The 25,764-nt window shown below is 44.5% G+C and overlaps 1 protein-coding gene across 1 annotated transcript in view; it reads right to left on the bottom strand.

The window, feature by feature from the left end:
• Window positions 1-358: 358 nt before the first annotated feature.
• Window positions 359-25,764, bottom strand: part of arhgap35a (Rho GTPase activating protein 35a) — a 119,400-nt gene continuing 93,994 nt past the window's right edge. The window contains exons 4-8 of the mRNA XM_080731283.1: window positions 23,733-23,874; window positions 15,301-15,378; window positions 12,028-12,159; window positions 7,635-7,740; window positions 359-5,425 (exon numbers count right to left, since the gene is read on the bottom strand). Of these exons, the coding sequence (XP_080587409.1) occupies window positions 4,897-5,425; window positions 7,635-7,740; window positions 12,028-12,159; window positions 15,301-15,378; window positions 23,733-23,874 (987 nt within the window). The 3' untranslated portion in view covers window positions 359-4,896. The remainder of the gene's footprint in view (window positions 5,426-7,634; window positions 7,741-12,027; window positions 12,160-15,300; window positions 15,379-23,732; window positions 23,875-25,764) is intronic.

A 25,764-nucleotide genomic window follows, 5' to 3' on the forward strand; every position in this document is an offset into this window, starting at 1 on the left:
ACACACACACACACACACACACACACACTTTTGAATAGAAAACAATTAAAAATATCTCACTACCCAAAACACATTTTTGGTGTCTCTGGAATCCAAACTTAATTAACCCCATTTCAAAAATAGTGAAAATACCAGATGTAAAAGCTCATGTGTAGCAATGCATGTGCTGTGAGTTTGTAGATATGTTATTTCATTACTTTAGCAAATTGTTGAACTTATGGAATTCTTCATGAAATTAAATAAAAATTCAAAGAAACGTAAAATGGGTCCCAACCCATTATTTGGAAACTGCCCTATACCATCCATATACTGTAGCTTAGCTACCGGAACAGGAAATCAATGAGATCAGAGACAGCTGTTTTTTTAACAAGATTTGCTTTATTAACTATGATACAGATCACATAAGGCCTTGCTGTATACACCATTCCCATTGAGACACATTACCATACTCTTAGCAAATAATGACAACTTTTTTTTAGTTTGATGTATCTTTTTAAGTGTACAGTACTTCATTTTTTTTACCATTTTCTTTTCTCCCATTATATCTTTTTTTTTTCTTCTTTTTTTCATCACCTCTTAAATAGTGAGAGTGGTGGAGCCCTCTCCCTTGCTCGGGCAGAAATCATGCACTATACTGGACTGGTCTCTCAACCATTCACAAAGAAATTGTTAAAAAAAAAAGAATGCTTTGTATTTTCTTTAATTATTAAAATAAAACATAAAAAGAAACTTTTTTTTTTCTATCACCATTGACTAAAGGGCAATGTGTTAGACCCCCTAACATACAAATAAACAACCATCTGAATATAGTTTTGCCTGTTTCTCATTTTAACTTAACAATCTGTCACCATTGTTGCAAAAAAAAGGTAAAGAAAAAAGAAAAGCAAATGCAGCCACGTATGATCGCTGAACCCAAGTCACATTTGTTTTTTTTTAATACAACTGTTTTCCCAAGTGTCACTTTGCCTACCCCCCTCCCTCCCCCGCCCCCAAACCCTTTTTTGCACAGTCTTTGGCTGCCTCACAGTCAGTTTCGTATTAACACATTGATATACACAGGGAACGCCACTGGCCGGCGTTCACACACAAGTACCAGAGGTCACCCCCTCCTCCTTCCTCCCTCCCTCCCTCCATCTCCCAAATAATGATCCCATTCACCCATCTTCTCTCTGCCTCTCTCTCTCTCTCCAGCAGGGTGACGTTGTAGGGTAATGGCCGCGAGGAGAACTGCATTCCTATACTTCAGGTTGGTTTGGATCACACTGGTGTCTGACTATCCGCTGTGAGTGAACAGCACATAAGCACGATCGCACGCACCCAAACATACACACACAAACTCTCTCTGTAATACATACAAGGTTCATAGGTAGTGTAGGCTCATAAAAAGGAAAACAGTCCGACGGGAGCTCGGGTGTAGGGTAAGACTTCTTCAGCGATCGGCCCAAAGGCCTGTCATCTTTGTTGGAAATGAAAATGCTCTGGGGAGATGTGCAGACACGCAATCAAGTGTGAAATTAAAACAGAAAAAAGTGACCTTGGCGAATGTCGGCTTCACACATACAAACACACGCTATGCACACATATGCACATGCACACTCATGTAGACGAGCGCCCGCACCCCCACACACTTCAAAAACGGCGGACACAATCGGGCTCAGCGGTTCTTTTCAAAGCCTGATCTCTTATTGGTTTCTACGGTAACGGCAGACTGGAAAGTGGAATTCTGGGATGCTCCATTCCAGTCGTGGAATGAAGCATGGGAGCTGATGAATGGAAGGTCTGTTCTGTCCACTGTCTCGTCTCCCCCAGACCCAACTGTCTCTGTGAGACGGACAAGTACCGACAACGGTGCAGCGGCAAAGTTTGACAGCAGTGAAATACTTGACCACATGAACCGTATATACTTTGTTGACCAGGGGTCCCCAGAGCTCTATAATTGTCCACGTCATTTCTCCCCTCTACACCAAATGTCCAAAAATAGCCGATCTACAGTACACGCTTGCAGATGTGCCATTTCCTGCGAATGTTCGCCTATTATGGCATGCCCAGCTAAAAGGAATGCTAGGGTTGAAGTGGTCAAAGCTACAGTATTTCTTTTACTGTAGGTCTCTTCTTATGGAAAGCAGTAATTGCGACAATGTTGTCTCGTTGCTCAGTGTTGTACCCAATGCTACAATAAGGATGGCAGCTTAACTAGTCTAGTCTCCAAATCACCTTCAAATAACTTTGATGACATTGCCAACCAGTCGGTGTCCCTCACCTAAATAATGTTTGATGACATTGCCAACCAGTCGGTGTCCCTCACCTAAATAATGTTTTATCCATTCAGATAAGTCCCGGATTGTAGCTTTAATGAAGTGGTTAACTTAGACACTTGCCAATGACATTATCCCTCCGACAACAAGACAAGGTGTGAATTGTGTTTGCAGCGTGGGATAATGCTGTCTCTCATGATGGCAGTCTACCGAGGAGGCCTGCTGCAGTGGTTACAACAATCGTTTCCAAATGGTATAAAATCTCCCATCTGTGACAGCATGCGTCTCGCCTCCAGCTCCTACAGTACGTCGTCCTGAGTTGATAATACATTTTGTCTCCATCTCTTATTTCTCCGTCTCCTCCAGTCAAATAAAAGTGTCTGGGAAGACGGGGTAGGAAGCCCCCTCGCCTTTTCTTTTTTTAACAGGAGAACTTGAGGGAAACACACTTCCTCTAGGAAATAACAATGACAGAGGAGACAGAGAGGGAATATTGGCAGCATTCGCCGCATTTCTATTATGACTGAAACGATTTAAGACATCCAAGCGTTATGGCAGGACAATACGGATACGGATGTATATTCTCAGGGTAATCTCATCTGACTCGTCTTTAAAATAGTGCAGTGATATTGCTTTTATATACATACACTATGAGCCTTATGGGCACAAAAGTCCACTTTGATAATAATGTGTATTTGCTGCTGTTACATCCATAGCAGGAGACGGTGCTACGCCCATGCAGCAGTGGGGTGAGGTCATGAGCAATACCCATTCTCTCCTCCAGGTGTCAGTGGTGTGCTCTCAGACGGGACAGGGTGGACTGATGAATAAAGTGATTATAAAGGGTTAGTGTATCTTACATGACCAGTACGACTTCAGATGTGCCTTTAAAAGTGCAGAGAAAAGTGCTCAATAGAACAAGGTCCTTGTCATTGATACTATGGCATTGAATCTACAAGTAAAGCCACCACAGTCCGAGTGGAAGCAAAGTGACAGGTAAAAAGGCCCAAAACCAAACACAGACAAGACGCATACCCACATACACACCCGCCCACCGACATCAAATGCACACGCACATACTGTACAGTACACACACCAAGGCCACTCAAAACCACACCCGGATGCCTCCATATTGACTATCAGACGAGGAATGGGAGCAGATGGAGGAATGAAAAAAAAATGAACGGTGTTTAACTGCATATGAAATCGAGAGAGAACAAGATGAAGATGGATACAGAAATCTACTTGTCAAGACACAACAGAGTTGCTTGGAGGGTTGTGGCATACTGTAAGGTGTGTGTGTGTGTGTGTGTGTGTGTGTGTGTGTGTGTGTGTGTGTGTGTGTGTGTGTGTGTGAGAGAGAGAGAGAGAGAGAGAGAGAGTGAGAGAGAGAGAGAGAGAGAGAGAGAGTGGGAGTAACTGTTCACGGAATAGCCAGAGAGAGAGATCACCCAGAATCCACTGCTCCATTCTACTTCCCGGCAGATCCGGTTGGTTGAGATCCCCCCCCCCCCCCCCCCCCCGTCCGTCATAGTGTCTCTGCTGAAACCGAATATTCTTTGTCTGTAAGAGTGTGTGTGTGTGTACAAGTTGCTTTGCATGTGTGCGATGGGTTTGACAGGCAGGAATGTGAGCGTCTTGGTGGACAGAACATTCTTCCAGCGTGTCTAGTGAAGCTCAAATCTTGCTCTTGAAAGAAGTCCTCTTCTAACAGTGGTAAATCAAAAACATTTGGGTCCGTTCCCAACCAGGGCCTCTCTAGCTAGGTACAGTAGACAGGTCAGATGGTGGAACAGGGTCATGGCCACACAGGAAAAAATCCCCAGCACACTCAGCGGCTGAGGGGTTGAGGAGAGTGGTTGTGGGAGGCACACTGGCCACTGTGTGTGTGTGTGTGTGTGTGTGTGTGTGTGTGTGTGTGTGTGTGTGTGTGTGTGTGTGTGTGTGTGTGTGTGTGTGTGTGTTCGTGCGTGTGCGCTGAAACAAAACAGAAGAACATACAGTTCACATTCCTGCAGCGCAATGTGATTCCTGGGTGGAACTTGAGCATAGACTCCCCTTGGAAGAGTCCCACTGGCTCTGATAGGCAATAATACCACTCTTTCCTCCCAAACATTATGTGCATGTGATGACTCGCGTGTGTGTGTGTGTTCGCGCGCACGCGTGCGTGTACATTCTCCGTAAGGCAAGGAGGCCTATTATAGTCCTGTTGAAGATAGAGAGAGAGAGAGGGATAAAGTGGTAAAGTGGAGGGGTGCTCAACGGCTTTTCAGTCCATCCCGTTTTTCTCTCCTTGTTGTTCGTGTGCCTGTTTTTCTAAAAGAAACGACTGAGGCTCTCTGTCTCCCAAAAACACCTGGGTTTCTCTCTATACATACTGCATCACTCCATCACCTTTATCCTCTTAGCTTCTCTATTGACCTCCCGTTTCTATTTCCAAGCGCTCGATCTCCCCTTCATCCGCTTACTTTCGAAATTCTAAAAAAAAAAAAGAAAAAAAAAAAACTCTCTCTGAACTCTTACGCCTTTCCAAATCTCCAAGTCTCTCTTTCTCGCTTTTATTTTCCCCCCCCTCTCTCTCTCTCTCGCGCTCTCTCTCTCTCTTCGTCTCTTACTTTCCCTCTTGGATCCCTTGGCCGGTTCACAGCGTGTGTTGTTCCGTGGGGGGGTGGTGCGGGTGCAGGGAGGGGGGCAGCAGGGCCGGCAGGGGCGACTGGGGCGTGGCGGGCGGGGAGTGCGGCGGGGAGGAGGAGGACTGGTGCTGGTGGAGGTGGTGGCTGTGGTGGTGGTGGTGGTGGCTGTGGTGGTGGATGGGCGGGCCGTAGTGCGGAATGACGGGAGGCGTGGCGGGGAGGACGTAGGGCGCGGGCGAGGGCGTCGGCGAGGAGGTGTAGCCCCCGGCCATGCAGGAGTAGGCCGAGGTCCCGCCGCCGCCGCCTCCTCCTCCGGAGCCCAGGGTGGCGGTGGGGGAGCCGGGCAGGCCGTCGGCCAGGGGCTGGTTGTAGAAGAAGTAAGCGCACTGGTGGATGAAGCTCTCGATGATTGTCTGGTAGGTGCGCGTGGCGGTCAGCGCGTCCATGGTGGTGAAGTCGGGCCGCATCAGCGTGGGCCAGAAGCAGATGGACAGGTTCTCGCTGGTCATCAGGTTGGCCCGGTTGTGCTGGCTCACCCTGGGGGGGAGGGAGGCGGGAGGGAGGGATATGGAAGAGAGAGAGACAAGAGATTTAGACCAGTGATTTAGAGATTTAGACCAAATTATTTTGGGGGGGTCCCCAGATGATTAACTTAATGTGCAACATTGTTTTCTCTCTCAACAGTAAACGAACCAACAACGTTTAAGTGTACTGTACAGAGGGTATATGCACATTTCTAAAGTGACAATTTAAGGACTTTTTAATACCTCTATAATGACAAATTGTCAAATATAGGAAGCAGAATTTGTGAAAATAGCCGATCTACATGATCTTTGTGAGCATGTAGATTGGCTATTTTCACAATAGAACCGTGCTATACAGAGCTCGTCAGGGTGGGTGGGGGGGTCCCCAGTTCAAATATGATTATTTTGGGGGTCTTGGCCTGAAAAGGTTGAGAACCACTGATTTAGACTGTGTCTATAATGCTGTTGGTCTTGTCAATTTACGGATGGATTTAGGATATTTTGTCCAAACGATTGGGTGCAGAATTGACCCACTGAGTCTGACATTCTAAATTATTCATTCTCTAAATAGCCCTGAAAAGAGCAGATGTTTAACCACTTAAAACACTGCAGTATATACTTTGTTCGATCTGTGTCCCCCCAGGGGTCTGTACCTAGCCCCCTCTTTACCGCTACACCAAATGTCTTTTGTAAAATAGCAGATCAGAAAATCCTGCGATGCATTGTGATCTTGCAGATAAGAACGCAAGAAATGTTCACCAACTGTATTCCAGAATAAGGGCGCTAGGGATTCATAATTGAAAAATCTAAGGTTTCTCTGCATGTGAACAAAACAAGGTGAAAATGTTGTAGTCATTGCAGTGCTAAACCTATACATAATGTCAGACCAAAAGACAATAAAGCCACCTCCTGGCTTCATGTCAAAGTGTCATTCAGTAAGACACAGGTTGGTACCTTGCGTGGTTGCTCCCACCATTGGGGTGTGAATGTGTGTGAATGGATGCATGTACACAGTAAAAGCACATTGTAAAGTGTGTAGTAATGCAGACCATTTACAGTATAAGCCTTGTTTGTGAAGTGGTGAACAACAACTCAAGGTGCAGAAGTGACAAGGCAAGGGACAATAATCTGAATATGATTCGAGTACCATAAACTGGACATGCTTACTGTTTTAAAGGATAAGCACCTGTTGGATGTTGACAATGTTCATACCATTGAACTTCAAGTGAGCATGCACCATGATTAAAAACCTCAGATTATATTAAACATGTTTGCTTTTATCTGAACGTTAAGACAGCTCGGAATTACTTTTATGACCACCTTACACCAAACAATCAAGATGATGGGAGCACTCTACAGTATGATAGTGAAATCGCTTGAAAAGTCATTTGGTGTAAGGCCGTCATAACTCAGGAAAAGCCGACCATACACTGACTCCCTCCTGATAGAAAGCAGCAGAAATGATAAGTACATAATAATAGATTTAGGTGCTACAAACTACTATTTATTCACTGCAGATGAAAGGTTAAGTGAATCATTTGCTAAATCCTCTATTTATGAACTTTGTCTTGTTAGTCAACGTTAATGTGTAATAGTAGCTGGGGCCAAAGGAATAATATGGGAGTGAGCATCTGGTGAGTTCAGCAAGCCAGGCTGAAATGCCAGAAGGCCATGGCCAAATTATTACCACAACTTTGGCATAATTATATTATAAGATTTAGTTATTATTTTTTCTATACATGAATACAATATAAATTATGTGCACAGTGACACGCTACACTTTCATACATGGACACACTACACTGCATTACACATCAAGAGCACTTTTAATCTGCTTTCGCACCCCAAATCAAAGATGTGAAATGTTATATTTCTGCATATATTCGCATTATTGACCGATTCTAACTGCGTGAGGTCAGTTATCGTCATTAGCTTAGCACAGAAAATCTGAATCAAAGTGTAGTGCTACCACACTAGCAAAACGCTAATAAACCAAAATGATGTTCAATAGGCTATACTCTACTGTATGTGTCATATTCCAAAACAGAAATGACCTCAGTTTACACAATTCGATAGCCATGACTCAAACGGAACTAAGATGGCTAATATACTGTCATTCTGCATTCTGTGTGATGTCATGGTCACCCCTGGGTCACAGGACCGGACCGGGTGACTCGGTGGCGTTAGTCAGCAGGGCCGCCCGGAGGCCGCCAGTCACTCACTTGTTCAAGTGGCTGATGACGTATTTGAAGACCTCATAGTTCTCCTTGGGGAAGCGTCGCAGGACATCCTTCATCGTCTGGAAGCGCTGCTCCCTGTCGTTGATCTCTGAACGGAGAGAAAGACGAGACGAGAGGGAAGGGAAGGGACGAGAAGGGATGGAGGACGGATTAGTGGAACCGTGGAATGGCCATTTAACAGCAGAGAGGAGAAGTTGGATTAATTTCCAGAGAAACCAGAGCAATAGTGATTTCATCCTGCAACGGGCGTGAGTCCTACAACATGCCAGGAACAGCCAAAACACAAACACAAACATGCCTAATTCAAAAGGAATCCCATTTGCTCACTCTGGTACACAAAAGGCCACACATATTCCACAACAGAGTGAGGAAGCGCTCACACACGTGCACTAAACGTTATTGGGTCACGAGGCAGCGACGTTGACGGATCACAACAACGGTCAATGTTACACACATGCACACTGCACAGGGTGTGTTACGCCCTGATGGTGCGAGTGACTCATATAGATGACATAATCACTACGGCAAAACACAGTCGATGCTGTGTGTGTGTGTGACCGGTGAGCCCTGTTCTGCTCTTCATTAGTACACACACACACACACACACACACACACACACACGCGCACACGCACACGCACACGATTTACAGTCGGTGCGTTCAAGAGTGTATTCCCACACAGTGAGGTCAGTACAGTATGTATCACAAACAGATTGAATTTGAACGAAGAACATTTCAGCATTCCTCTTCCATTCCTCGGCCCGTACAGCCAGCTCAGTGCTCAACAACAAACACAACGACCATTCACTGACCAGAGCTTGTTTATCTTTTATCTAGCTCATTTCTCTAGCATGGTGCAGTGGTGTCGTATGAAGCCCACATCCACGAGCATCCTGATGCCCAACAGACTAACAGTTTAGGCCATGGGTCTTCATCAGGGGGTCCGGGACCCCTAGTGGGTCCTCAGAGTTACTAGAGGGGGTCCTCCAAATCTTTGACTGATAAAACTTTTTTTTTTTTCTCCTTTTTTATATTAACTCAACCTCTGCCCAAAAAATACCCCTTTGTACCACTTTCCTGACATGCCCGAGGAACCCGAAGATTTAATAAGCTTTAATTAAAAAGAAATAATTTATCGAAGCGGAACTAAAATAGGCCGGAACTAATGCTCCGGGATCGGTTTCAACACGGACACATTATTGAGCGGACCGATTAACATTGAGGCCGTAAACCGAAGCGGATGGTCCGTCCTCAATTTTGGCCCGTTGGCTTTCTGTGTAAACACCGTGGCTTACAGACGGAGAACTTATTGATCAATTGAAAAAATTTAAAAGGATTTGAGAAGCTGATGGAATACGCAAACACACGATGCATAGCAGTGTCCGATCACGCACGATGGGAACTGGATGAGCGCCCGTGTTAACAGGTAGGAGAAGCCAGCAGTGAAAGACAGAAAAATCTTCGGGCTCCTCGGCCGTAAAGTACGAATGAGTTAACTACTTGAACACTAGTGTCCATATTCTGAGAACTTTATCCAAAAATAGCAGATCTACAAGCTCACAACGCCTCGCGCTGCGAGGCGTTGTGAGCTTGTAGATCGGCAAAGAGGTTTGGTTTAGAAGGGAAAAAGAGCAAACTAAGTACAGAGTGAAAGGTCCATTTTTATTTTGACCATTGAAGTGGTTAAATATCCGAAAACACAAATTGACATGATTCTAAAATACACTGATGATAGTGCTGTCAAACAATGACACTATATGGAATCTATGAACAGGTTGTGGGGGTCCCTGCTTCATCTCTCTCTCAACTAAGGGGTCCTTGGTCTGAAAACGTTGAAGACCCCTGATTTAGGCATTTTAGCACACACACACTTATCAACCAGTAGGTGTCCTCCCACCTGACACCAGGTTCTACATCTCTCAATGGAAGAGAAGGGAGAGCACCTCCACCCACTGCCAATGTACTAGTTCAGTTGTGTTGTATAAAACCATTTAGACGTGTTGCTGCTTATACGTTGTTATAACTTTCTATCCGGGTGCCACCTCTGGGACTCATTAGTAGTTGCTATGCATATACTGTAGCTAGAGAGAGATGACTGCAACAAAGCAGAAAGCCCGCTGAAAAAATGTCATGAAAACATGAAAAGGTTGCCAGCACACAGTGAATATCATTTTCACATGGTTTATTTAGGCCCATCTCTCTGGACAGAATACAACGGATGCGTTTCGACCTGATGGTCTTCCTCTATATACTGTATATGCGCTATACATACAGTATAGCAACATCATTTATTTTAAATTGTTTAATATGAATTTGAAGACTTAGGTTAGGATTTAGAAGGCCTTAGGCCTAAATGGGTTAACATACTCTAACTCTACCAAACAGTGGTTGAAGTTAATTCATGAAAACAAGTTCTGGACTGAACTTTATAATTGCAAAACCAAATTGCAATGTTCAATTACATTTTTCCCAGTAACAGCCCTACGGTGACCTACTGTAAGCAATCAAAAAAATGTCAAAGACAGGTTGCTGTTGTCTGCAGGAATTAAGCTGACATTTCACGTTAAAATAATTTATCGTCAGCGAGCGACACAATCGTACGACCAAGTACACATTGGGCTTTCTATTTCTCCCTCTTCTCTCTCTGTTCCTATCCTCCATCATGCCACCGACGGTGGGAGCTTTATCAGGTCTCTGACAGAGCCGAGAGGTCTTGGCAGAACGGTGAGCGCGTGTGGGGTTTTTGTGCACGCGTCACACACCACTCTGAGTGATGGAAGCCCGCCGGCCTAGAGGTAAATCTCTCAGCCACGATGCTTGACTAAGCCACGTCTTAAATCTCATGCCAACAGATTACAGGACCCGGAGAGAAAGAGAGCCTTTGGCTCTAACGGAGGGCCGTCTTTTTCCTGAATTTATTTAGTTTCCATTATCCGCAGCAGTCCTGCGTCTGCTGCGCCATTAGATATACAGTCATCCACACACCTGCTCTGTGCCAAGGCGTCTGTGTATATAACCTCCTCCATCAGCTCGCAACCATTTCTCCTTCCGGTCATTCTCTACCCTCCCCTCTGTGAATGCCAAATGCATTTCCTTGCCGCGCATGGAACTTGGATTGTAAAGCTTTTGCTTCTTGGGTCAAACACAAGTTAGAGAGAAGAGATAGTGATTTTAACAACAAGAACCCTAGCATTGCTATCCTGGAGCGAACACCCTGCAAAGAATAGCAGCTCTACGAGCTCACGTGTTGTGTGTTTGTACATATACTTTATACTATGTTCAACTGGGGGGGGGGGGGGGGGGGGGGGCTAATAAGTGTCATTTGGGGGTCCTTGACATGAACAAGTTTGAGAACCACTGGTTTAGAGGGACAAAAGGATCGTACCAAGTATAGACCCCTGTGGGACTCCGGTCAACAAACTATACAGTACAAGCTATACTGTAGGTCGAGGACATTCTCCATCGAATTCAATGGACGCGAATTCAATGGTCCTATCAGCCCCTATTACTTTGAATGGTCTCCTCAAGCTGGATAAGTGGTTAAGGCACATCAAACGCACACCACATAACTTATCAGTAGACGCCCAACCAGTCCCCAACACCATTGACACACAGTCAGTACCACAGGTTGAGAACCCCTGGCTTAGATAGATAACAGTAATGGTTTCAAAACAGAAAAAAGTCTCAAGTACTGAGACAGTGGGATTATGGCAAGCGGACCCCGCTAATATGGCAGCGACACAATGTACTTATGTCTATGCCCAATAGGGCATTCACCAAATATTCTAATATTCGAACATTCGAATATCAAAGTCACTATTCGATGTTGTTCACCGAAGTCGAATATTCGCTTATTATTTTTATTTTTTTATTGTTTTCTCTTTAAAAGAATATATAGTTTATAAAGCTTGGCTAGATAGGAAGTCATAAGAATGAGTTGTCAATGCCCCTGGTGGATGAATTTGTTAATGCTCTATACCAGGGGTTCTCAATTTTTAGGCCGTGACCCCTAAAATAAACATATTTGAACTAGGGACCCCCACCCTGACAAGCACTTGGAATTGTAGGTATTACATTTAATGTGACTCAGTTCCACAGATAAATATTGTGAAAATAGCAGATCTACATGCTCACAACGCCTCGCAACACGAGGCGTTGTGGGCATGTAGATCTGCTATTTTCACAATGTTCGCCTCTTGTTTACTTAATATTTGACAGCTTGGCCAGTCCTGTCGAATATTCGACTATTCGAATACTTTGAGGTCGAATAATTCGAATACTAAAAATCACTATTGGTGAATGCCCTAATGCCCAATAGCCCTTTCCCTTTATCCCGTCTGCCATACTCCAGTCCACAGTAGACTCCCAGGACTTACTGAAGGCGTCCACCAGGTCCGTCTGCATGCTGTAGGGCACCAGGGGATCAGGCAGCTCAGAGAAGAAGGCCTTCATGGCTCCCGCTACAGTATTGATGGTGAAGTCCTTTTCTACCAGGTCCAGATTGTAGTCTGACACAGGGAACAAGAGTGGAGAGAGAAGCAGAAAAGGGTATTATAAACCAAGAGTCTGAGAGCACAAAACTGACTGAATCTGCAAAAAAGAAAAAGGAGTGAGAACAACATCTGATAATCTGACAATTTGCGTCATAAGGCGCTGCCTGCCTCTATAAGGAACATGACACGTTTTACGTAGGCGAGGCGGCGGTTTCCCAGCACCTAGAGAGCGATCTCTTGAGACACGGAATGCGCCGGGAAGGATTACATCAGATTCTCACAAGTCGTGTTATGAGAATAGGATGACAGCGTTCAGATCTACAATCGTCCAAGTTGCCCTTCAAAACAATACATCAGCAAACCAATAACACAATTTTAAATCTTCACCGGTGCATTTTGTAGGTAAGTATAAAAAGGGTTAGAAAAACCAAAAAAAGAATTAAAAAAAAGAATAAAAACTTGCAAGAGACGCTGTGGCTTCTCTGTGCAATCTGTGGCTATGGACAGAAAGTCACTAGGTATGCAGTTTGTCAACAATGACGCGCTTAAGTGCCACGGTAAGCTTAGCAGCGCGAAGTGAACTCTGATTGTCGAAGCGGTGCCAGCTGAGCAGTGTGGTTTGCTGTTTGATTGGTCTACTTTAGTGGGGACACGGTGGGGACATGGTACACACATAAATATCGCCTGTCCAGTTCTAAATGGCTGGCCCCTTCAGCGACATGTTGTGAAAATTAACAAACGCCGCTCGTGCTCATCCATCCTGGAAGAGAGATACTGTACGTATTGCCACTGCGGTTGCTGCTGCAGTGGGGGTGGGGTTTGAGATCGAGAGAGAGAGAGAGAGAATTAGTGTAATGTGCTTCAATTGTGCTGGTTCACATATCGGCGTGGACTTAATTAAAAAAGGACACTTTCTTTCTGATTACAGTTGCAAAAGGTGGCGTGCGAGAACGGCAGGGCGGCACTGAATGGGGAAAATAAGGACAAGCGATATTATGTGTAGAGTGTTCTTGAGCAGACCTGAGAGAGCTCATGTTTTTGAGAGTTTGTGAAGTGTAGAGTACTTCAGTTGCAGCGTGCCCACGTAATGGACTGTCTGGGTCTCGTTTGTGTGTGTGTGTGTGTGTGTGTGTGTGTGTGTGTGTGTGTGTGTGTGTGTGTGTGTGTGTGTGTGTGTGTGTGTGTGTGTGTGTGTGTGCGTGTGTGGGCAGGGGCGTCACAAGGGGGGGGGAAGTTGGACTGAGTTACTAGGGCCCAAGGTGGAGGGCTAGTAACTTTTGCTATTGAAAAATAGCAGATGCTGCGAGCTTGTAGATCTGCTATTTTTGAAAAGTCGTGAAAATGTGTGCAAATCTTTGAATATATGTATTTTTAAGCGGACAATTGTAACTCAAATTTTGCTTCTGGGGGGTCCCTGGAACTAAATATTTTGAGATGAAAAAGTTTGAGCACCACTGACATGGAAACATAGGTTTCTTGCACACATTTTCACGATAAAAAGAAATAGCAGATCTACAAGCTCGCAGCGCGGCACTCGGTGCTGCGCTGTGAGCTTGTATATCTGCTATTTTTCAATAGTTAACATTCATGGGGGGCCCACAGTGAATCCTTGTACCCAGGGCCCAGAATTTGGTGTGACGCCCCTGTGTGTGGAACGGGGTGTTGTGGGGAAGTGCTTTCTTCACTGCGGCTACGGGACAAGCCTGCAATGTAATTCCGTCTGTAATTGTATTGTCCCGTTGGTCTGCGGTTCGGATTGATTCGACACGGGGCTTCAACTCTGATTACCTGTATCAGACTCAACCTCGGCCGGGCGTGCACGTGCGCAGACTCACGCACGCGCGCATGCACACCCCGTACCATCTCGCTCTGCTATCTATCGAAGCCAGGGACCATGCTTCATTAACCAAACCAATCTGGCGGTAATTAACTGCCCACCCCAGACACACACGCATGGGCACACTGGCGCATGAACGCTCGTGCACACACCGACACACCCCACACACACACACACACACACCCATCCACAGGTATGCATGCACGCGTAAGAACCAGACAGGAGATGGAAGAGGGCAGCTCTTCAGGAAGTGAAGGCCAATTCCCTCAGTATAGGATCAATGAGTCCAGATGCTCCCTGGTTAATTAAGGGGATCAAGCAGACACGCTGGCACCTCCATGCCCTGATCTGTGGGCCTACAGTAATGGTTCCCCTGCCCCGCTGGATAAGATATCACCAGTGCTCCGGTGCGCGTATGCGCGCGTGTGTGTGGGGGTGGGCGATATGGTGATAATTATCGTTGAGACGATACAATGTCTCCACGATATGCATTTTCAGAGGTATCGAATATATCGTGATACAATTGAGGGAGCCTTGTAAAACATCCTGTTTAATCGTTAATACAGAGATTCATTGCATAATACAATTTAAACCTGCATCTTGGTCTAAATCAGTAGTTCTCAAACTTACTTAACTCTGGCAGTATACAAATTTGGTTTCATTTGTATACTGTCAGAGTTACATACTTGTAAAGTTCAATAGTCTAGTTTTTGTCAAGTACCTTGAAAAATAACCATAAAAACCAACGTGAAAAAGAATCGTGATAAAATCGTGTATTGTGATACAGCTTGGGAAAATATCGTGATATTGTATTTTTCCATATCGCCCACCCCGTGTGTGTGTGTGTGTGTGTGTGTGTGTGTGTGTGTGTGCGCGCGCACGCATGCGTGTAGTACAGTGGTTCTCAAACTTGGGGTCGGGACTCGGGACCCCAGATAATTAGCTTAATGTAAAAAAAAAAATCTCACACGGTAAACAGACCTACATAAGTGTATACAGGGTATCTGCACATTTATAAAGTGACAACTTAAGGACTTTCAAGACCGTTTTAATACCAAACTGGCCAAACTGTCAAATATTAAGTAAGTAAGAGGCGAACATTGTGAAAATAGCTGATCTACATGCTCACAAGCATGTGAGCATGCAGATCTGCTATTTTCACAATATTTATCTGTGGAACCGAGTCAAATTAAATGTAATACCTACAATTCCAAGTGCTTGTCAGGGTGGGGGTCCCCAGTTCAAATGTGTTTATTTTGGTGGGCACGGCCTAAAAAGTTTTGAGAACCCCTGGGCCCTGGTGCAGTACAATGACTTACCTTGGTCAAACTGTCGCTGCATACCCTCCATCTCTGCCTTGTTCCCACTGACCCTGTAGATGCCCTCTGTAGTTATTCCTGGAGAGAGAGAGAGAGAGAGAGGGTTATTATCAATCAGATTGCTTTTTCATCAATTAATGCCTAATTTATACTCCAAGCGACATCATCATGCGTTGGGGAGTATAAATTGTGCTTAGAACGCGCATCAACAAATATTAGCAACTATCGACAAGCCGGAAATCAATAACCTCCAGGCTATGGCGAGCATTATAGCCGTGGAAATTCTTTCTGCTTTGACATGCAATGAATATCACGGTCGGTGGTCGATTCTATTGGACTCTGCGGGGGCCGAACAAGAAAAGTGTATCCAGCTCCCCGTGTCCTCAGCATCCAGAAACACTATTAGCACTATTTATTAAACTCATAAAGCACTCCTGCAGGGCCGCTAAGAGCCCACTTGTGCATTGTGACCTGAGGCTACACCATAGCTCCACGCGCACTCTAAAAGTGACTTAACCCATTTAGAACGGGTACACTGTATCATTATTTTATGCTTTAACTATTGAAAAATAGCAGATATACAAGCTCACAGCGCGGCACCGAGTGCCGCGCTGCGAGCTTGTAGATCTGCTATTTTTGAAAAATCGTGAAAATTAGAATTTTGACCCGATTCTATAAGTGTCTTTTGAATCCTTCTAAGGTTTTTTGAAAAACCTATGTTTCTATGTCAGCAATCTGGCCAGCCATCGTCAAAGAAAAGGTCCTTTTCACTTAACTGGAGCTCAGTTAGTCTGTTCTTGAGAGACTACTATGTCAGTGGTTCTCAAACCTTTTCATGTGAAGGACCCCCAAAATGATATGTATTTGGCCACGGACCCCCATCTCAAAATATTTAGTTCCAAGGACCACCCAGAAGCAAAATTTGAGTTACAAACGTTCACTTTGAAAATACATAAACCTGTATTCAAAGATTTGCACACATTTTCAAAAATAGCAGATCTACAAGCTCGCAGTGCGGCACTCGGTGCCGCACTGTGAGCTTGTATATCTGCTATTTTTCACTGGTTAAAGCATTCAATAATTCTAGGCCTAAATGGGTTAATGAACTGTGGCTCCGATGAGACTTTCCTCTCGAGATCCCATCCACCTCTTTTCAGCTCCTTCTCCTGCACATCATCACCCACTCAAGATGCATACATCTTGTTTTCGTCATTTGTCATGAAACAATCAAGGATCAAGAAAGTGCACCCCAAGCAACCGAAACATCAGAAGTGCATCATGGGAAAAAAGTGAGAGAAAGTAAAAGTCATGGCTGAGCACTTTTTTCTCTCCCTTTTTCAATTTAAAGAAAAGATAGCTTTATCCCTCCATCTTTCTACTCTACCTCTGTTCTCCCTCTTTCATTCGCTTTATCTCCAGGCTCATGTGGAGGATCGGCGAGACAAAGACCAATCCACGGGGGGGAGAGTGAGTCAGGGAGTGGCAGAGAGAGAGAGAGAGAGAGAGAGAGAGAGAGAGAGAGAGAGAGAGAGAGAGAGAGATAGGGAGAGAGAGAGAGACAGAGCTCAAGGCAGAGGAAATGAGAGAGCTCTCAGCTAAGGCATAGAGCATTGATCCCCTCTTTCTGCCGATCAATTATCCACAAAGGGGCTTTTCTAGCCAGACACCAAGAAAACAGGGGATAGAGAGAGGACAGGAGAGGAGTGGAGCAGATTTGGAGGGGGAAGATAGGGGGAGGGGGGGGGGGGGGGGGCACCACAGCACCAGTCCAGATTCAGCATCAGTCCAGATTCAACTCTGTCTCTGGAACTACAGCCACCGCAGGCTATCCTCATAGGTCACTACGGAGAATGGCCGACTGCTCGGCGCTGCCCTTTACGTCGCTATGGTGGCCGCTACAACCAGAAGATGTGCCCACATGCATGCTAGCACACATTCATCTCCTGAGCGCCCGCCCACATAACAATGCAGCTGCAGTAGCACACCGCGAAGATAGCACAGAGCTGAACAGCGAGGCTAAGTCACAAGTTCAACAGATTGAATTTATGGAACTGTATGACGGCTCATTATCTACATGCTCAGAATGTCCATCTAAAGTGGTTGCGATCATGTATGAATTTTGGTTCGGGTCCCCCAAGTCTTCCAATCTTTTTATATTAACAACTTGAACCCTAGTGTCCATATTCTGAGAACTGAGCCAAAAATAGCAGATCTACAAGCTCACAACGCCTCGTAGCACGAGGCAAAGAGGCAAAGAGGTTTGGAGTAGAGGGAAAAAAGCGCAGACTAAATACAGAGTAAAGTTTATAATGACGGTTCAAATGGTTAAATATCTGAAAGCACAAATTGACATGAATCCAAAATACACTGATGATTGTGCTGTCAAACGATGAAACTATATGGAATCTATGAAAAGGTTGTGGGGGTCCCTGCTACATCTCTCTCTCTCTCAACTAAGGGGTCCTTGGCCTGAAAACGTTGAAGACCCCTGTTCTAGATATGGACCCTTACAGGACTCATGGGAGTCCTTGAAATGAAAACGTCTGAGAGGCACACGACTTGGTTTGGGCTTCACAATCAGTCAGCTTCACCACCTCATTAAGTGGAGGCTATGTTTTCAGGTGTAGGGTCAGTCGCTTATAGTCGTTTCCTGTGAACTCCATAACAGCCAGAGATTCCAGACGCGGGGGAAGGTAAATACAGTCTGAATTACAACAATGACTGTAAACTACAATGCAACACCGCAGCTCATTTCCCCCTTCAGTCTCACCAAAACACTGCATGGTGGGTGTGTTGCTGACTTCCTGTAATAGAGCGCACGAGCGCGCGCGCGCGCATTGGTGTGTGTGTGTGTTATCTAAAAACAAACAAGACTATTTCTTTGTGCACACATATCATTGGATCTGACTGTGGGGTTGAGTGAGGCAAGCACATAAAGTACAGTACACACACACATTCATATACAGAACGCACGCACGCACGCGCGCGCGGCGACAGTACACTAGCAGGTCGGACAAAAATGGAATGAGAAATATTCAAAGTGCGGGGGAGAGAGGGGTAAGGAAAGAAGGACACAGGAGAGATTGGCACACAAAACTATAGTAGGAATGAAGGATTATGGGAGGGCAAGAGAGGGAGACCCGCCACTTTCAACCTGGCATCCCTACTTTAGGCATGTCATTACAGGTGAACATGTTTCACAAGGCCTCAGCCCTCTTGAGATGGACTGATACCCAACTGTGTCGCTTGCCGACAAGAACCAAAGTTCCATCTTCAAGACGTGAAATAAATGAGTAGAGCTGTCACATAATCGCGATTATTTTTCATAATCGTCATAATCGTTTCCATGTTGAAAAATGTTCATATATTTAAAAAAAAGTCAAAAATAGTGGAAATAGCAGATCTACAAGCTCACAAAGCGTCGCGATGCGACGCGTTGTGAGCTTGTAGATCGGCTATCAATGTTCTTTTTTAAGTGTTTAAAGTTGTCAAATATGTCAATAATTTCTTTGTATATTTAAGTTATGTGTCATATCTGCCATGTGCAACTTGAAAGCCTAAAAGCCAAACAGAAATGTAATTGTCAACGACAAAAAACACAATTAAATCGTTAATCGCAATTATTTGAGTGACAAATAATCGTCATGTAAAATGTCATAATCGTGACAGCCCTATAAATGATCGGCTAGGACATGTACCAAATGGGCTCACACGCCTGACAGCGAGTCCACGAAACAATACACCATTCGCCCAAAGAGGCAATCCCTGGGGGCCATGGTGAGAAATTTACCTATGAGCTTCAGTCAGTAGGCCTACTACATTGTGTAGGTGTCCTAGCTAGGACCTACCCAACACCATGTTACTCAGGGCACCCCGGTAAATAACCTTTTCATCCATGGCACCCCTGAATTACGCTGCATTTTCAGAATCATATATCATATTACGCTAGGTAAATATGCACATCTTTCCACCTGAGATACGGTAGGCTATGTCACAGAGAAATATCCGTTTCCATCAGAACTGACTAAAACAAGAATCGACACACAGTCAATTTAAAATCTGGTGTATTGGTGTGTTGAAGTTAGTGTTGGTGTTCTTTCTCATGTATATTTCATAATATTCTAACTTACTGTAGGCTATATGTCTAGGGATGGCCAAATGGAGACTTTTCTTAAGCGATAACCGTCAGGCCTTATCAGTTAATTAACCGTTAACCGTTAAGGAAATGTGTTTAAAAATGCGCTATTTTAGCGATTTAAAAAAGGAAAATAGGCCTACACACGCTTTTCCCCATAATAAAGTGCTATATTTACACATTAAAAACCATAACACTGGGAGAAACAAGAATACAAATGTCCTGACCTGTGAAGTGTGAAGGAATGGTGCTCCCTGCTGGACAAAATATTTCATTACAGCAGTCTAGGATTCCATAGCCTGGATGAGCGGGCAAGTCCCCTGCTATTGGCCCTAATGCAGTACCCCCCATCCCATCGTTTGGAGGGCCGCTTCCAATCATGAAACTCGCTCGGTTACCATGTGACATTGGACAGCCAATCGGCAAATAGGTCGCCTAGGTCGCCTGAATGTCTCGCCAGAAAATGATGTCTTTAATGATCTGGTTTACACCAGATAAAAATACATTTATACTTGACTTTTAACTACTTGAACCCCAACATCCCTATTCTGGGGCAAAAGCTCACAATGTGACACGTAACGCGTTGTGAGCTTACGCGTATGAATGCTCACGTCTGCTCACGTGTATGTGAGCAACTGAGCATACACGTTGTGAGTGTACATTCTGGACTGCAGCTTTAAATCTTCTACAGCAGGGGTTCCCAAACTTTTTTGTCTCAGGGCACCCCAATATTTTTTTAATCCGAGGCACCCCTACATTATAATTTTCACTCCCAGCACCTTATATTTATAGCATATCATCGTTGTGGGGTGGAAACCTTATATGTCCAAAACCGTTATATTTTTAGTGATTATGTTGCGAGGAAAACATTGAGATAATAGACATTTTGGTTAGAACTGACTGAAAATAACTTTGTACTTCAAGTTTAAAATGATAATAAATATTTAAGTGTCCAAATAAATTCCAAATATTATCAAATGATCTCGCGGCACCCCTGGACTGCTGTCACGGCACCCCAAGGTGCCCCGTTCACCCACTTTGAAAACCCCCGTTCTACAGCATGAAGATGTGCACAATATGTACAGGAATGCACTTAGAAAACAAACATTCATGCAACCCATTGTCATGTCTAGAGCTGCTACAGCCATGACATTAGGTGGCCCCTATGTGCCGCCAGCACAGAGTGAGGTGTTTGGAAATTTGCAGCAAGGCCCTCAGTAATCCACGATACACAGAGGAAATCTTTGATCAGGACAGAGATTGCCGTGGAATGCGGCAGCTAGAACATGTCAATAAGCCGCCGTGCTGTTTTGGCAAACACTCATATCACTGCCGCATAACAAAAAACTCACTGATGTCTGGATTGTTCCGAGACAAACCAGATCTCTTCTAATGTGTGTGCAATTCTGTTAATGATTGTTATGTAGAAACCGGTTGCATGACAAAAGGGTCCTGTTACACATTCAAGGAGCTGCGATAATTTTAAAACAAAACCACCTTGATTTACTTTCAAACTCAAGGCGTACGGTAGGAGTGAAACTCCTGGATATGAGTATATGCACACTAGAGCTGTCACAATTATTACATAATCGTGATTATTTTTCATAATCGTCATAATCGTTTCCATGTTGAAAAATGTTCATATATTAAAAGAAAAGTCAAAAATAGTGGAAATAGCAGATCTAAAAGCTCACAACGTGTCGCGATGCAACGCGTTGTGAGCTTGTAGATCGGCTATTTCCACTATCAATGTTCTTTTTTAAGTGTAAAGTTGTCAAATATGTCAGTAATTTCTTTGTATATTTAGGTTATGTGTCATATCTGCCATGTGCAACTTAAAAACCTAAAAGCCAAACAGAATGTAATTGTCAACGACAAAAAACACAATTAAATCGTTAATCGCAATTACTTGAGTGACAAATAATCGTCATGTAAAATGTCATAATCGTGACAGCCCTAATGCACACAAACACACAACTGTACCAAACTGAATCTCCTCTGGTGCAGTGTTAACAGCTGTTGGGGAGTGAGAGGCAGACTGGCAGACCCAGGGCACCGGGCACCGGAGCAGCCCTCCTAGGGAGGCTGGCATCTGGGCACTGGGGTGGCGGGGGATAGAGGAGGCTATCCAGACCCATCTGGGACGCACGTCCAGGGTGTGTGAGTGTGCGCACGTGTGTGTCTGTGTGCGCGTGCGAGTGTCTATGTGCACATGTGCGTGTGTGGTCATCAGGAGGTGGCAACAGTACTACCATGTAAGGGCGTCACACGGGGGGGGAAAAGTGGGACTGAGTTACTAGGGCCCAAGGTGGAGGGGCCTTAATTATTTTAAACTTTAGCTATTGAAAAATAGCAGATATACAAGCTCACAGCAAGCTTGTAGATCTGCTATTTTTGAAAAGTTGTGAAAATGTATGGAAATCTTTGAATATATGTATTTTTTAAGCAAACATTTGTAACTCAAATTTTGGTTCTGGGGGCTCCCTGGAACTAAATATTTTGAGATGGGGGTCCGTGGCCAAATACATATAATTGCGGCACTCTGTGCCGCGCTGTGAGCTTGTATATCTGCTATTTTTCAATAGTTAAAGCACAAATTAGCGTAATAATGCGTTCCCAGTCTAAATGGGTTAAAAAAAACTCCCCCTATGATTCAGTGAATCCTTGTACCCAGGGCCCAAAATTTGGTGTGACACCCCTGCTACCGTGTAGGTACATATAGATAGACCTTTATTGCTCCCGTGGGGGAAGTTCAGTCGCTCATTCAGTCCCACCAGTCTCAGAACCTCAAAAACACAGTTGTCCACACGGACAGTGGTGGCAGTGGCTCAGGAGGTAGAGCGGCTGCATTCGATCCCGGGCAACCCCTGGGTTAGTGTCAAAGTGTTCCTTGAGCAAGTCGCTGAACCCCTAATTGCTCCCGATGAGCAGGCTGGTGCCTTGCGTGGTTTGTGTGAATGTGTGTGTGTGGATGGGTGAATGTGATGCACTTTATAAAGTGCCTTGGATAAAGGCACTATATAAATGCACCATTTACCATTTACATGCCTCTACACTTAACAGTAGCACAAGATTTATCTCAAGATTGATCCATGTTATGTATATGCATTGCACACACAAAAAATACATTTAATATTACATACACTGCTACTTGGACATTTTCATTAGTATAATGTGCTGTGAAAGCATCTAGGATGACTAATGCGAGCCAAAAATTATCTATTTTCATTGGACGCCCGAGGGATTTGTGAGCAGGATCATTTGGTCTAATTTGAGCTCAGACGTCTTCACATACACACCTACAGTATATCGTCGTTGTCGGGTGGAAACCTTGTATGTTCGTTTTGCATTTATCATTTTAAAAATGATTTAAACTAGTGAAAACAGCCGATCTACAAGCACACAACGCCTTGCGGTGCGAGGTGTTGTGTGCTTGTAGATCTGCTGTTTTCATTACCTTTGTGCGAAGGCCTTGTATGATGAAGCAGGGCTTTACTTTGTGAAAAAACATACACATGTGAAACTTAGAGATACGAGGTTTCTGCCCGACAGTGACGATATGTAGATCCAATTCAGCAGGGAGTAAACAAATAACTAAATATACAGTTAAAAACCCAGTCTCAGCGGTAAGCTGAATGCATGATTATAACCACAATCAATATGACGGCAATATCTTTGGGTATAATCTTACTACAACACGCACACAAAAAAAACACCTTATTTGGCTATGAAAGCCCCCAGCATTATAACTTATTTATAAGCCAAAACCACAGGAAAAACGACACGGTATCCAACTCACAGAATATCAGGGAAATGGAATCAGATTATAGATTAGAGTGTTTTGATTAGAGTGGATCTAGAGCTGAAGACCACAGTAGGTCAGGGGTCTTCAACGTTTTCAGGCCAAGGACTCCTTAGTTGAGAGAGAGATGAAGCAGGGACCCCTGCAACCTTATCATAGATTCCATATAGTTTGACAGCACGATCGATCATCAGCGTATTTTCGATTCATGTAAATTTGTGTTTTCAGATATTTAACCACTTGAACCGTCAATACTTAATAAACTTGACCTTTCAGTATACTTAGTCTGCTCTTTTTCCCCTACACACCAAACCTCTTTGCCGAAAATAGCCGATCTACAAGCTCGAAATAGCCGATCTACAAGCAATTCCAATTCCAGAAAAGTAATAGTTTTGCGCATCTTTAGAGTTAAAATAGAAATGATTCCAACACAACCTGAACTTAAATTCAAGTCTATGGTCCTTAACCCCGGGCAGTGCTCGGTTTCTTTCTCACCTGTGGTTTCAATGAAGCGGATGCACTTCTCAATGAAGACGGGGATGGGGCGTTCAGGAGTGACCACGTTGACCAGCGGCACACCAAAGTAGTTGCTCTCGATGGGCTTGGAGATGGAATGCCTCGGCTTGGGCCGTGGTTTCTGAGAATGGGGAGAAAAGATGAAGAACCCATCAGAAGTGTTGACAAAGGTACGCATTTTAAGAAGCACATTTGTTATACACATACACACGTTTTTTTGTTTTGTTTTCTGTCCATCTACCTGTCTGTCAGTCCTTAGATTACCTCAGTGGTTTTCAACCAGTGGTCCAGGGACCACCAGTGGTCCTTGAGGGGGTTCCAGTTGGTCCCCAGCTAAATGATGGAGAGTTGGTAACTAAATGGACCCTTACAGATCTTCAACTCTTGAGAGTGTAAAATGAACACCAAATGGACCCGTACCGGTCCATGTGGTTTCATGTTACGCTCTCAAGAGTTTAATTATTGTTAAACACCTGCATTACTCAATTTAAAAGACCTCTATACAATTAGAGAATGTAGAGGTAGGGTTGGAGGCGGTAACCGCCGTACCGCCGTACCGCGGTATACCGAGGTCTACCGCGGTGTCAGTGTGCTTACCGCGGTAAAAAGACAAAAAAAAGGTCTATTTTTTATTGGAAAACAAGCGAGTTTTAAAACGGGGGAGAAGCGAGGACCGCATGCGCTCCATGCCGCTCTGCTCTGGGCCGTGTACCACACGTTGGAAGCCACATACGTCACTCAGTCACAGACCATGCACACAGTGCACATGCAGGGCAGGAGAGTACGGAGCACAACTCTTATGACGGAGCAGCATAAACTTTCTCTGTAATCCACTCGACACAAGGATGTTAATACATATCTTGTGTTGTGGCATATATTTTTTTATTCATACGGATTACTGGCGGAGCGCGGGCCGCGTGGACTAAAACCGAAAATGAAACTATTTTACTTTTTACACCGCGTCGCACGTTGTGCCCCGTCCGTCGCGTCGGCGATTTTATAACCTTTTCTGTCAAGTCTTGTAACTAAAACCTGTATTTGGCAGCACTCAATCACTGCGATTTGAGAGTTGAGACGTGACGTGAGTTTACAGAATCACTGTACACGATCTGACTACCCGTCCTCCTCTGGTTTGTTCACACAGCTGTTTGTGTCTGAAAAGCCCAAGTAGCTAGCCTACGTTACTATGGTAACCCGACAGTGCAGATCTAAAAGCTCAGAACGCGTCGCGGATGCGATGTGTTGTGAGCTTGTAGATCTGCTCCTTTGAAAGCCATACCCGCTGTGCTGTACGGAGAAGTATAACTCGGGTAGTCAGGCTGTGGAGCTATATATACTCTATGCTGTGGAGAGGCGACTTTTGGGAAGATGATTGCAATATTTTGGCTTATCGCCGAACCTTAATTAATAGATACGGGGGTGCGGTAATTACCGCAGTACCGACGGTAAATGGGAAGACGGTAATCGCGGTAACAAAATGTCCATACCGCCCCAGGCCTATGTAGAGGAATTGTTATCTTGATCAACGTTATCTCTCCTATGGTACCAACGTCAATATAGCATGGAAGTGTGGACAAGTTTGAGAGGCTAAATCTCATGAAATAGTGGTCCGCGGTTTAAATGCAGAATAAATAATAGAGCTTTGTGTGAAAAGGGTTGGAAACCACTGGATTACCTGATAAACCTCTGGGGGTGAATGTGTCATGGTACAATACCTGAGTAAACATGATTTTGTGTAACGGTAAACAAGCAAAAGTCCTGGAGCAACCTTTTAACCACATGATCCCTCGTATTTCTATTTCTGGGAATGTCACAGTAGTCCAACATTTGGCGAAAATGGGTGACCTTTCGGCGACAACAGCAACACCGCGAGCTCACGATGCGTCACAAATGTGTAGATCTGCTACTTGTGGCGATGATATTAGGTGTAGAGGGGAAGGGGAGGGGACCCAGTGCAGATGTAGACCGCTGGAGGACTATGGTCAACGACGAATGTTAGTGGTTTAAAGGG

This window comes from Nannobrachium achirus (genome assembly GCF_963921795.1).
Source record: "Nannobrachium achirus genome assembly, chromosome: 8".
NCBI lineage: Eukaryota > Metazoa > Chordata > Actinopteri > Myctophiformes > Myctophidae > Nannobrachium > Nannobrachium achirus.